General features: G+C 36.3%; 1 protein-coding gene across 1 annotated transcript; it reads right to left on the reverse strand.

The window, feature by feature from the left end:
* Positions 1-2,914: 2,914 nt before the first annotated feature.
* LOC145580189 (26S proteasome non-ATPase regulatory subunit 1 homolog A-like) lies at positions 2,915-13,126 on the reverse strand. Its single transcript, XM_081637583.1, has 13 exons — positions 12,796-13,126; positions 12,575-12,638; positions 11,884-11,989; positions 11,636-11,747; positions 11,384-11,552; positions 8,189-8,658; positions 7,956-8,091; positions 7,612-7,860; positions 7,296-7,516; positions 6,960-7,218; positions 4,345-4,577; positions 3,756-4,263; positions 2,915-3,666 (listed from the first exon to the last, which is right to left on the reverse strand). Exons 1-13 carry the CDS (start codon positions 12,936-12,938, stop codon positions 3,337-3,339), a joined length of 3,000 nt encoding a protein of 999 aa, XP_081493709.1. The 5' UTR covers positions 12,939-13,126; the 3' UTR covers positions 2,915-3,336.
* Between the last annotated feature and the right edge of the window lie 1,144 nt (positions 13,127-14,270).

Here is a 14,270-nt window from a genome sequence, read left to right on the forward strand (position 1 = left end):
ATATGCATATAGTAGTATTATATATGTATTCAGTTGTACGTAATTTATGCATAAATAGTACCACTGAAGATTCAATGGTATAAGCTTATCGTGGAACAATCAGCATGTGGTTTACCCATCACGTGAGACAATCTGACCAAAAAATAGATGGGGTCCACCTACAAACCTCTCTCTTCCTATCTCTCTCCTCTTTTTCTCTCTACCATGTGTTTTTAGAATATTTTAATCATTCCTCCCTTTAAAATGCCTCTACATTGACAATTAGCTTAAAAACTTATGTGGCATACCAAGCTAATTGTCAAATTAGCTTCCCGTTGGAGTTACTCTTATGGGTAATTCAAAACTTAAACATCAAATTTTCACAACTCCCTTCTTTTCTTATGAGGAGTACTGCACTACATACTACGGATGTGTGTGACAGTAAAACTAACTAATGATTTTTTTTATTGCAAAAATTCTAATCAAGGGGTGAAAATGATAAAATCATGTATATTTTTATACAAAGCAATAGAGATAAACATAATTTATTGAAATTAATTCATATAATTTTTAAGGTGACATTCTACTGAGATATTGTTATTAATGCTAAACTACATTTTTTAAAAATTTTGTAATTATTAAAAAAAAATATGTTTATCAAATATAATATCTATTGTTTTCAAGTTCAAAACATTAATTTTTACATATTCATAGCCTAATATAATTCCAACTTTGCCTCATTAGCCAATATCGTAGACTCGATACAAACTAGTTCCTTAGATTTTATCCGGGTATCCGGTTGTGCTCACCCCTGGCCCTACAACCCCTTAAGACCTCCCTCCCTTCCCCAACCACAAATCAGCCCCCTTCTTTTCCCCTACCATGAAACAACCCCTTAAGACCTCAAGACAGTCAAGAGGATGTGATGCGGTTATGGCCCCGTTTGGTTAGATGTAAAACATTTTCAATGAAAAATTATTTTTAGAGAATATATATTTTCAAGGAAAACCACACTTACAAGATAGTTTTCCTTTGTTTGGTTCTTACAAGAAAATGTATAGAGAAATAAAAATAAAAGTGGAATGTAAGGATGGATGAGAGGAATGTAAAAAGGAGATAAGGAGAAGAGAGCAAAATGTGGCTTCCCTTGTTTTATGAAGGAAAATGCTTTCCACCATTATGGATGCAATTTTTCACCAATGGGAAAATTATTTTCCACCCATTTACAAACCAAACAAAGGAAAATGAGGAAATTATGGGAAATCATTTTCCATGAAAACAATTTACATTAAACCAAATGAGGCCTATATAGCTGGCACCATGTTCACTTTCTTCCTCCAATTTCTCCATATCCAGAACTCCTATTTTTCTAAATTTCAAAATCCCTAAAAAATTAACAAAAAAAAAAAAAAAAAAAAAAAAAAAAACTTATATCTAGGGGAAAAAAAGCTCTAATTCCAACAATGGTGGCATCAACATCAAGAGATGAGAACATATACATGGCGAAACTCACCCAACGTTATGGATATCACCCACCTTAATTTTTAAATTCCTCTCATTTGATGAACTGGCCACAAATTACACAACAATTGAATAGTACTAGATAAAGCCAGTGCGATGCACGGTTTGTTAATTTTTTAAATAACTTATATATATATATATATATATATATATATATATATATATATATATATATATATATATATATATATATGTGTGTGTGTGTGTGTGTGTGTGTGTGTGTGTGTGTGTGTTAAAATTTGTTATATATTTAGATAAAATTTCTGATATCTAAAGATATTATTTTATATTTAATTAATTTAAACTGAAAAATCTCATTCGCTAATTTTGCTTACGTGTCATTTAAATTATTTAATTCTAAAATAAATTAATAATCTCGTATTTAATTGACTACCTCTAAAATGTATTATCTTACGTGGCGCACCGAAAAAATTAAATCCTACGTGGCTCTCTAAAAACTCGGGGCTACCACTAAAATGTATTATCTTACGTGGCACACTGAAAAAATTAAATCCTACGTGGCTCTCTAAAACTCGGGGAAAAACTCCCGTTTATATATATATATATATATATATATATATATATATATATATATATATATATATATATATATATATATATATATATATATATATTAGATTATAGTATACTTGATCGAAATCAGTTGCAAAAACTAAAATCGCAATTAAATCAAATTACCTTCCTTGATTTATATTCAATTAAGAGAGAATAATTTGACAAGAGATAAGAAGACTTACCCTATGTTTGGATTAAAGGAAATGAAGAGAAAGGGAGGGAAGAGAAATGAAGGGAATAGAGTATCCTTCATTTGGATAACCAATGAGGAATGAAGGAAATTGAAGGGGAGAGAAATAAAGGGATTAATTTGTGAGAAACTAATCTCTCCAACAATGGAGAGAATTGGAAGGAAAACTCTTCTTTTTCCCCTCCCCTTCCTTTCTCCCCCCCCCCCCCCCCCCCTTCATCACCCTCCCTTCTTTTCCCTCCCACTTAGTTATCCAAACAATTGAACAAAGCCTTAAAGCAAGAGTGAGAAAGAGGAAATTAGGGGAAAAGGGGTGGGAATGTGGGATTAGTAAAAAGAATAAGTCACATGACATGCACATGGGAGGTCAATGCCAGAAAAGACCTAGTTAATACCAGAAAGTAACCCTTCGTTGTCTTGGACAAAAAAAAAAAAAAAATTACAATCAAGTTTTAGTTGCCAAAAAAATTTTAAAAGATTTTTCCCAATAAAAAAGTTGTTTTAAATGGTTTTTTCTGATAAAATTTCCTTAAAAAAAATAAATAATTCTTATATAAATTCCTAAAATGTCATATCACTTCACCTATACTATATTTGACAAACTTTTAGCAGACAAATTACAAAAGTGAAATTACCAGAATCATAAAGTACAAAAACAAATCATGCAATCATACCAGAATTTTAAAACTAGGAAACACCCAAAGAGTGGCGTTTTAATAGAAAAAGAGTTGCACAAAGTGCCTAGGAGGAGGGTTGATTAAAGGGAACTTTGCAGGGGCTCTGTTGCCCCTACCACAGGCAACTTGAATGCAGTTGAGAGATCAAACTAGGGAAAAGGACATTTTCCAGTCAATAGAATTTTCTCGGTTCACATTGTTTGACAGTATTGTAAGCACAAAAGCAATATCGACAGTGGAAAAACACATTGCCAATACTTCCGCCTAATGTGCTCAAATCAACAGAGTTCGTGAACTTCTGCACCAAACTCAGGGCACAATATGCATTGCCATTCACCACCAGAATAACAAGGCACAGTGCCACATGAACCACGTCACACTTGAACAGAAAAATTATGATGTGTACTCGAAAGGCTGTGGGGGTTGAGGTTCCTCATCAACAGCCATGGCAGCCACAGTTCCCTGTTGCACTGGTGCAGTGGACCCAGGAGCAGCATTTGTTGCTGCAGAAGCAGGTGCATCTGTAAGAGACAATACCTCTGGCTCCTCAGGACGCAAATCTTTCAGAAGGACAAAACCAGAGGCAGCCAACTTCACAGGCATATATCTGCTTCCCTCTAAAAACTTGATGAATTTCTCTTGAGCAGGAACCACCCTAGCAGGATTAGTTAAGGTTTCAAAAGAAGGTTCAGGCTCAACCTTTTTTTCTGGTACATTATCAACCTGCCAATTGCAAAGAAACAAACCACGTCAGATGAACCAGTAACCCGGAAATATAAACAATAATGAAGTGTGGAGCTTGAGTGACATACCAGCATAGAGTCTCCCTCCTCTGTAGACGACTTTCCTTTTCCAGTGGCAGACGTAGAAGCTGAGGGCTCTAACCCAACAGCCTTCTCTTTCAACTCTGTCTCCTTTTTCGCTCTAGCTTTGGCCTTTGCTGACGTTGATAATACAGCAGTGGGGAGTTTCACTGCCGATGTAGTGGTGGGTACAGATGTTGGCTTTGGATACTCAAACAAAGAGGGTTTTGCATGAGACAAAAACTCAAACTTTGGAACTTTCAAGTCATAGTTCAGCCCAACAAAAGCTGTAGGGGAGAATGACAAGCTTATGAAATATATTAGAGGATACCAGTACCAAAACTGGCTAAAAACAGCCAGACCAACCACCGCAGTAATTTTATCATGTTTTGACTTAGAGAGCAGCCTAATTGTCACATTCCTTCCACCCGCATCAAGAATCCCAGACGCCAAAATAGCTCCCATCTTGCTCATGGTATCTTCATGCTTGTCAAGAATTATCTTCTCCAATTGTCGCCTAAAAAAGAATACTATATGATAACGGAAATGAAACTAAGAGAAAAGGACAAAAAAAGGAGCTGATAGATACAATTATTACCTAAATGTTCCAACCCGAGAATCCATAGCTTCAGTAATCTGAACCATAACCATGGCCATAGCAATCAGGGCACCTTGCCGGACAAAATCAACGACATCCGATGTCAAGGGCTCTAACAGAGATATAGCCTCGCTCAGACCAGTGCCGGCACAAGAAATGCCAACTGCCAAGGCTGCACCGTATCGAACATGTGGATTGTAGGACTCAGAGAGCAGGGACACAATACGAGGTGTCTGTCAAGATAAAACCACTCAAGTGTAAATTTTAACAGAAAACAACAGCTACCAGATAGACCAAAAGACCATAAAACATCAAAGTACTTAAATCTGCAGGTTTTTAGTATACTACACTTCAATCCCCAAGACATTCAAGGCTACCTATTCATTAATATGAACCATCAAAAAAATTGAAGCAAAATTTTATTTATACACTAGGTCAAGCATGTATAGCATTTGAATATTAAGGATCTAGAATAGGTAAAAAATAAAAAAGTAGAATTTTAGATTGGAAAATTTGTCAAGAATAAGCCAACCTTTGCTTGGTTAGCTCAAAATAAGCCAACTTTTCATTTAACACATAATAAGTCAACTTTCATAATATATTTTCTCAAAATGAGTCAAAGGTAACCGGTTGTTTAAGTAAAGAACGACACGTGTCATTATGCGGTTGGTTCTTTTAGAAAAAAATAATTAAGATTTATTTTTTGATTAATTATTAAATATAAAACTTTTTTTCAATTAACAATTTAATAATATAATAAATAAACAAAAACTTCCCAGCCACCCACTGCTAGACCACCCCCTGCCAGAGGCCGACGGCCGGCAACTACCTCTCCCCGGCGGCCCCACCCCTCCCTTTCCCCATTCCCCTTCCTGTTCATCCCCTCCCTGAGTCCCCATATACAACGTTTGTATATCAGCCCCTCCTCCCAATTCGACAACCCTAGTAGCCCCCTTTTTTTTCCGTCGTACCCCCTGCCCTTCCCGCCGTTTCGCAACCCTATTAGCCCAGTTCAGTCGGATTTCCCAGGTATGTGGGTAGTTAGGTGGGTTTTCGGTGTTGTGAGGGTTTCAATGGTTGTGCGGGGCTCACTGTCCACCATGAGGGTTTATGACAACGGTTGTGATGAGGTTTTCGTTCAGGGTGGGAAAGCGAGAATGGGGAAAAGGGAGGAGTGGGGTTGCCACCACCGAGGGAGGGAGGGGGTTGGCCGGCCTCCGGCAAGGGGGGCTGGCAGTGTGGGTGATGAAGAGGTGACTTAGGATTTTTTTGTTAAGAAAAACTTATCATCTATACTATATCTTAAAAGACATTCCTGTTAAAAGAATGGTGCCACATGGCACTCTTCAAAGTATATGCGTCATGTCACAATGCCACGTCACTATTCAAAGTATATGCGCCACGTCAACTTGCCACTTCATTTAACAAAATAAAATATGCTTTGAGCTAGATTCGAACATATAACCTCGGATACATAAAGGTAACACATTTACCATCTCAACCAACTTTTATTAGTGTTTCAAATTACACATAATATTATATACTATGATATTTCAACTCGGGTACCCATGTCCGACACGGGTACGTGTCCAAACGTCCGACTCGGTTATTTTGTGAAAAAATTCCATGATTTTGAACTAAAAGAGAAGCGTCTGGGTGTCATACCCATGTCCGAATGTCGAGGGTCCGACATGGGTACGTGAGGTGAAATGAAGCGTTCGAGTAACATAGATTATATATTTCTTTTCATTTATTAAGTAAATTAGAGGTGATGTTATTCATTTATTTTTCACAAGATTAGAATATAAATACATATGAGAAAAAAAAAAAAAAAAAAAAAAAAAAAAAAAAAAGTAACACCTGAGATAACGCCAGAACCACTACACACACACTACACAAACAGCCGAAAATAATTATTTAATAGAAGAAGTACACAAACTAGCAAACCAAGGCATCGTCCGGGACACACACTAGTTTAGTAATTATATATTGTTTTATTATAGTTATACATTTAATTAAAATCAATTAATTATTTTTTATTAAAAAAATGACTTCTTTGGTAGGTTGTAGGTCATTTGACCAATTAAAATAAAATACCCCTTAAAAGTAGACTTATTCTGAGTTAATTGAAAAGTTGGCTTATTTTAAGCTAACTACGCAAAGGTTGACTTATTTTTGACAAATTTTCCTTTTAGATTTATAAAAAAAAAAAAATTAAAGCCGACTGGTATAAGCTTAAGGTGTGGAATAAGGAACCGAGAAATAATAAATACTATATATCCTAAACTTTGCAGCTTTGCAAATTGATTATGTTATTCTTGGGATTAGTAGGAAAGGAAGGACCTTTATAGGGCCAACTTGCTAAGTTATTCTTTATGTTTTGCATGTAGAACATTTAGACAGAAGGGTACAGAGGGCTAGAATATGAATAAAAGTAGTCCACCTTACTGCCCTTTGGAGCTATCCTATAAATGTTACCCAACATCAGCATGACTGACTTGATACATGTCTTTACAATGCTCTTCACAGTAGTATTAATCCTCTATCGTTATACCTTTTTATAGCAGTTTCTTTCTTATCTAAAACAAAGAATCAAGAGAAAAGGTAAAACCAACCTGTTCTGGTTCAGAATACAAGACAAAACCAAGGGCCAAGACTGCAGTTCGCCTAACATCATCACTCACATCTGACACTGCAAAGTGTAGCAGCTGCCGGATGGCCTTGTTATTTGATGTTCCACTGTAAGCCAAAGCCAATGCATACATACCACCATAACGTATTATCGGATCTTGGTCGCGAGTCATTTGCTCAATAAGTGTGTCAGCTTCCTCTTCTCTTCCATAAACTGTAAGAGCTATACCTAACGCCAATCCCCTGGAAATGCCACGTAATCATATGAGAAAACAGGGATGATAACAAAATAATACAACAGATGATACAACTAGCTTTACCTAATTATCTTCTCATGCTGGGTTTCATGTGCATAAGCAAGCATCTCACCAGCCTTTTCACTAGCTGTACCAACCATAAGCAATCCCATGCTGATGCCAGCAGCTTCACCAGCAACAGCGCTGTCTGTATAGAGCACATTTTTTATGTCCTCAAATATATCTTCATCGGCTGTTCCAAGAGCTGCTAATCCTAACCCTAAGCAGGCACCATGTTGTATGACCTGTAATAACAAGATTTATACACAAATTTAGTGTATTTAATCAAACTATACTAAGCGGGAAGACAATTACACTTTTATCGAACAAAATACCACACCTCAACATTAGTACTGCGTAGGCTATCACGAAGGAATTGTTTGATACCCTCCCCATGGTTAGCATGAATCAAACCAAGAGCATACAGTGCTCCACCTTCAGAGTATGGACTGCCACCACCTCCAGCCCCACCCTGTGGCAAGTAAGGCGCCATTAGTGACCGACCCTGTTGCAAGTGACCTCTGTGAATAACACCCAATCCAGCAGTTGCACTGAACTTGGCCCAGTTAGTGGCCCTGCTTAGCCAGTCCTGACAAATAAAGTAAAAAAACAGTTAAGAGTACAACACTTTCCAATTTTTGCAACCAACTGCCATTGCCTCTTGGGTAAAGATGAAAAAATTACCAAATTCTCCCTTAGAAAGGTATCCACTGTAGTACCAGCATGCATAATTGCATTCGCATATATGGTTGCACTGTGACAAACACTATTTCTCATCTCAACAGACTGCTTTATGGTCTTGAGAATCAGGAGGTCTGACCTAAATCCCAAGAAAAAAAAAAAAAGAGAGAGATTAAAAGCAGAACTTAAGATAATACATTAATGTGTTGAACAGTATAGAAAATGCAATGTCTTACTTGTTGTGACTATATAGAAACTGCAGAGTCAGCTGGATGGAAGTCTCCCCAGACAATATCCCTTTAATTTTGGTCAATCTTTCAGCATATCTAGCCTCAGCAGGATCCACTTCACTCACAACTGATTCAGAGACTCGTGTCCCTTCATCCATTTGCACATCCTCAGAAGCAGTTGTATTTTCAGTCTGAGAGGGCTCTGGTTCCCTGGATATGGGCACCTCTGGAGAAGATAATTTTGGCTTTGAAAGACGATCCCTCACGTTTAACAGAAAAGCCTGATGCTCATTTTCGACAAGATCAAAAGCTATTTGGAATGAAAGCAAAGTATCTTCCAAATTCTCTGCACGGAGAAGCTTTTCCAGAATGCCGGCAACAACTTCCGGTTGATCCAAAAACATAAGACACTGACAAATGCTCAAATAATCTGGGGATGGCAACTTCTGATACACTATAACAAGCAGACGAAGCACCTGAAAAGGCAAAACAGGTTAATATATACTAGCATAAGATAGATGTGGTCCCCCCCCCCCTTCTTTGTTTCCCCAACATGCGGTATTTCCTGATATCAATATCAGCAAGCAATATTTTCTATTGTCTGGAAGAGGATGCTAACCACATGGACAGTTTCTATACCAGGAACCAACCATGAGATTTAAACAAGACAAAATGGGTATCCAATCATATGCCAACTTTGAAAATAATGCAAGTAAATTTACATTTTAAAATGGGTATCCAATCGTATGCCAACTGTACAACTATTACTAAAGATGCAGGATGTCACAGAAAAATTTAGCACACAATACCCATTAGACTAACTTTAATATAGGAAGAGAGCATGCAAAAACAGGTAGCCTAAGGAAATGTGATACCAATCAACATGGTATACCACTACAGATGTTCAAATTCTATTCCATGTCATAGCAAAGGAAGCCATATCTGAAAAATGTAATTCCACAATTAACATTGTAATTCTGTTGTAATGCAAAACCACGCAGGCTCAGAAATCCATAATATAATAGTAGAAGGAAAAAATGCATAATATATCTAATAATCATGAAGCATGACAATTCTAATTAGAAAGATTGTGGTTCATTACTACGCTATGTGGCACAGACTCCAGTTTGGGTGTCGTATCGTACCCAAGTATGGATCAAAGGATCCGATCCTCCAATTCAAAAATTAGCCGATACGGAGATACAGTCAAAAGGGTGTCTTGACTAATTTTTTGGACATGGCTGGTATGTATAGTGGTGGGAAATTTTTTAGATATTTAAAATAGATAGTAATAATTATCAATTAATATAAAAGGGTATATAACAAAAAATGGTACTATGTAATAATTATCATTGGTACTGTTGTCAAAAAAAAATATAATTGGTACCAAAAAAATAGAACGCCCAAAGCCAAAATGATATACATGACACATTGACACATGATATTAAGTCTATTCACGTGCTTTATACACCTATATAAAGAAAATACTCAAGAGTAAAGGAAAAAAAAATAATAAAATAAAAGGGAATTTGCAGACAGCCAAACAGTTGTCCCACCCACTTTTACCTCTCTCAAGGACACACGTCGTGTCGAGTCGACACGTGATACTCTAGGTTAAGGAGGGTGTCCACAAAAAATCTTCCAATTAAGCTTTGGCATGCATATAAAGGAATTTAGTAGGGTGAGGTGAGAGTGTGAGGGGAAGAGGAAGAGAGTTATTGGAGGCTCCACTTCACATGGGTTGAATAGGATAATTTTTTATTTTAAGTAACAAGATCATTTGTGACAATTAATGAATGCTTTAAATAGTCCTACTTATGTTCTAATATCAGTTTGCCTATTGTATGCTCATTGACACATGTTAAGTTACAAAATAAAAAACAAATATTTTCTGCAACTTTACACGAAAAACCCTGTGACTGGAATACACATTAAAAGGAATCTAACAAGATCCCTCGTGCCCATGTTTGTCTTATCTATAAATCACAAAAGCTAGTCAAAGTATAGTATTTGAATAGTGTCAAAAGTTAAAACGTGTCAACTACTAATAATTTTGTTTTTACTGATTACGAAAAATTATGTATTTTTTAAAAAAAAATTAGGCAAACCTGCTAGATAGCATTAAGACAGATATGCTAGAACAAGAAACAGGCTTGTCACATTAGTTATGCATGCAATGGTAACAAGTCTGCTTTTTATGTGGATTTTTAAGCAAAGAAAAGAGTAGAGATTTGTTTTTCCCTTGAAGTTTTCTGGCTTAAAAGATCTAAAAGATGGTAAAATTTAAAGGCAGTGCAAGAGAAGGTGATTCAAAGGTGACATCTTCTTTGGTAGTGTTTTGTACTGAAAACTTGGAGAACTCTTATATTGGATTAATCAATATATTCCTATTCAAGTGAGGGGGGAAGAGGGAGTCGAGATGGACGGCAGAAAGGGAGGGGAGGGAACTAGGGACGCTGAAAACTTCAAAAGTGAAAACAAAAAGTATGACCATAACCTTAAGAACAAGAGCATGGGCTGAGATATAAATTGACATGCTCAATAAAAATTGATCATGTACAATTATCCATTTTCTACAATATACATTTATAATAAAAGAAGTAAGTGTTCACTTTCCCACCCCACCTCACCCGCAAAAGGAACAGGAGCAGTGGTGGTCAAAAATGTGTTTTTATGTTGCAGTGTAACATTATATCACACAAAAATACATGCAGATTCAAACTTTGTCAAATCAATCCTATAAAAGTATAAAACTATGTCATACTAATACCTATAAAGAAAAATGTGATTAAAAAAGAAAAACAGTCTGCTACATGTCATTTATCTAAAGCTATTCCAAAAGTAACGATTACGACCCATGGCAACAATTCTATTTATTTATAATCCAGACAAAGTAAGATTTTACAACCCTTTACAGATGGAAATCACCATAGTTTGCAGCTTTAACACCTTTCCTTGTTTCTGCACAAGAGGCAGGGGCGCTATGATTCTGTAAACTTAGTTGTTTCTCTAGTTTTCTATACAGGATGGCACGGTGCAACAGACAATGGAGCAAGAAAGATGAATTAACCGGCCCCATTATGACAATCCTAGTCACCATTCCATGCAGAGCATATAATGAAAAACAGTAACAAGTTCATAAAGCACTATCTGATATGCTAAAATCCCAGTTTTATATGACAAGCATGAAAAAATTCTCACCTCCTGCCGATATTCTCTGCGACTAACATAGGAATGGGAAACATTAATGCAGTATGACAGACTTCCAGGAGCATTATCACTCCTCATTATAGCCTCCTCAAGTTTATCTAATCGTCGGCACTCAATTGCCATTCCCATAGCTTGCTGATACCTTCCATCTAAAATGCACCTAATAAAAAAAAGTACATCTAATAAGAAACAGAAAACCACAGAAGCATAGAGTATAATATGCACAAAAAGGAAAATTCATACTTCTCCAACATTCTCTCCACAATTGCCTCTAGCCTGGGGTCAATGTTGACAGCTTCTTCCTTCGATTCTGCTGCTTTATTTCTAAGACTAGCATACTCATCAATGGCTTTGTCTGAAAGAATGAAAAAAAAAATAGCGTTAATCAAGGGCCACTCAAGTTCCAGCAATCTCCAACAACATTTTTTGATTTAATGAAGAAAGCTATTAGTTACCAAGAATTATACTACATATAAGAGAAGCATAATTACCGAGAAGGGTCCTAACATAATCAGAATCCTCAGAAACATCAAATAATGTCCCAGCTCCCAGTGCATATGCCAAAGAATCATTCAGTTCACCCAAATAATAGAAAACCTGCAAAGAGAGCAAACATAAGTTATCACATTGTGCAGTAAAGGAAAACTCCAGCTAAAGGCTCAATTCGATTGCCACTTACTAGAAATGTTCCGAATACTATAATAAAAGCAGCAACCAGATATATCTCCAAACTCCAGCTAAGGGCTCAATTTGATTTACACTTACTAGAAACGTTCCTAATAATTTAATAAAAGTTGCAACCAGATATATCTCAAAACTCCGGCTAAAGGCTCAATTCGATTAACACTTATTAAAAATGTTCCTAATAATAATTTAATAAAAGTTGCAACCAGATATATCTCCAAACCCCAGCTAAAGGCTCAATTCGATTACCACTTACTAGAAAGTTCCTAATAATTTAACAAAAGCATCAACCAGATATATCTCCAAACTCCAGCTAAAGGCTCGATTCGATTTACGCTTACTAGAAATGTTCCTAATAATTTATTTATTTTTGTAATTCTTCATCAATACATGCATAGTAAACTACTACCTCCATTTCAGATTATTACTAGTCCCACTTTTTGTCAAATTGTTGCAAATAATTTGAAATGGAGGTGTAGGTTAAGATTGAAGATTTACCTTAGAGACAACTAATCCGGCCAATGGTCGCTGAGAGAATTCTTCATCTTCATACAAACTTTCTCTGAAATAATAATAATAAAAATCATAAAGAAAAACTACAATTTCAAGCAATACAACAGAATAGAGCAAAAGAAAACGAAAAAACCCCAAATTAGAAAAATCAAACCCTAACAGATCTAAAGCAATTAACCCTAAAAAACAAGGAATTAGAGAAATACATGAGAGGAATGCTAGTGGAGATCTCAGGCCATAGAAATTGAGCGTAAAGGTTGAGATTAGAAAGAGCATGAAGCTTCAGAGCAACTGAATTCTCGCTCAGCATAGCCAGCATTGCTCCTGCCGAACTCACCAAGGTCGCCATTGGAATTCAATTCAAAGATCTTTCGGAAACCCTAACCCCCAAATTCAACAAATAACCAAAGAAACAGCAGAAAATCAAGAAACCAACTTTACTCTACAAGACGACTATTATATTCCAAACTTCATTTCGACTTTTGGATCTTAAACATTTATACGAAGTAGTTTCTTTTCCAACAAGCCAGAATGCACTGTGGTAAACTGTGAGAAATGAAACGAGTAGTGCTTACGGGGCGTTTGGTAGGAGTAGGACCATGGGACAAAGATAAAAATAGCGTATTTTATTATTTGGTATGGGTTGGGATTAGATTGGAATAGCTAATAAAGATACAAAATTACTCTAACTATCATTATCATTTCTTCACTCTTTTCTTCTTTCTCTTTCATTAAGGGTAGAAATGTATTTTACCCATTCAATTTAATCTTCATTCCTTATACCCCTTAGTTTTTAATTTGAAGGGATACCTCCATATTTTATCCCCCTCCTAACCCCCCCTCCTAATTCCCATCCCTCTAAACAAAAGACTTCTTAAATCCCTCCTCTTTTATCTTATCCTCCCTCTTCTATCCCTCTAACCAAAAGCCTAAATGAAACGGAAAGGATTCAAAAAAGTAGGGGAAAGGGTAATGATAAACGTTACCTTTAGTATATGTTTGGTATTCTAGTGGAATGGAAACAATTTGAATAGATTGTGATTGAGTAAGGAAACGCATTTTGTTTCCACTAGTTTGTCAAGGGTAACAAATTGGGGGATTTTGTTACCCTTAGGAAAGGGTATTTGTTACTTTTAACACATACCAAACAACTAGAATTGGAAACGCATGATTGAATCCGTTTCCTACATCTAAAATTACTATACCAAACGCCCCCTTAATGTATAACTGAGATATGATAAGGTAATCTCACTAAATTATTTTTTACTAATAGTAGTATGCGCATGTGCTAATACAAGGGATAAATTATACGAAGAAATATAGTAAGTGTTTTGGGTGTTTTTGTCCCTCGGGAGAGTTACAGCTCGAAGACTAGTCCGTGGCGAATTGTACCTGCAAAACAACAAAGATTCGGATAGTTGGAGCTCCACCTCTGACGATCAAGTTAGTACTTGAAAGAGAGTAAAAATGTGCATAAATTTAGGTGGGATCTTCTCGGATTCCGAGATCAGGTGTTCTCTAATGAGAGAGAAAGTGAGTGTAATAAATGATTGAATGTGTCTCCAAAATGGGGGAATATCTCCCTATTTATAGGGTCATTGGGAAAAGTGCCCTTCCCTAGGTCACTCTGACCTAGGTTTGGTGGGCTGCGCCGCTTTGCGGCTTTCTCGGGAATTGGGCC

This window comes from Chenopodium album, chromosome 14, assembly GCF_948465745.1.
Source record: "Chenopodium album chromosome 14, dcCheAlbu1.1, whole genome shotgun sequence".
Taxonomy (NCBI): Eukaryota; Viridiplantae; Streptophyta; class Magnoliopsida; order Caryophyllales; family Amaranthaceae; genus Chenopodium; species Chenopodium album.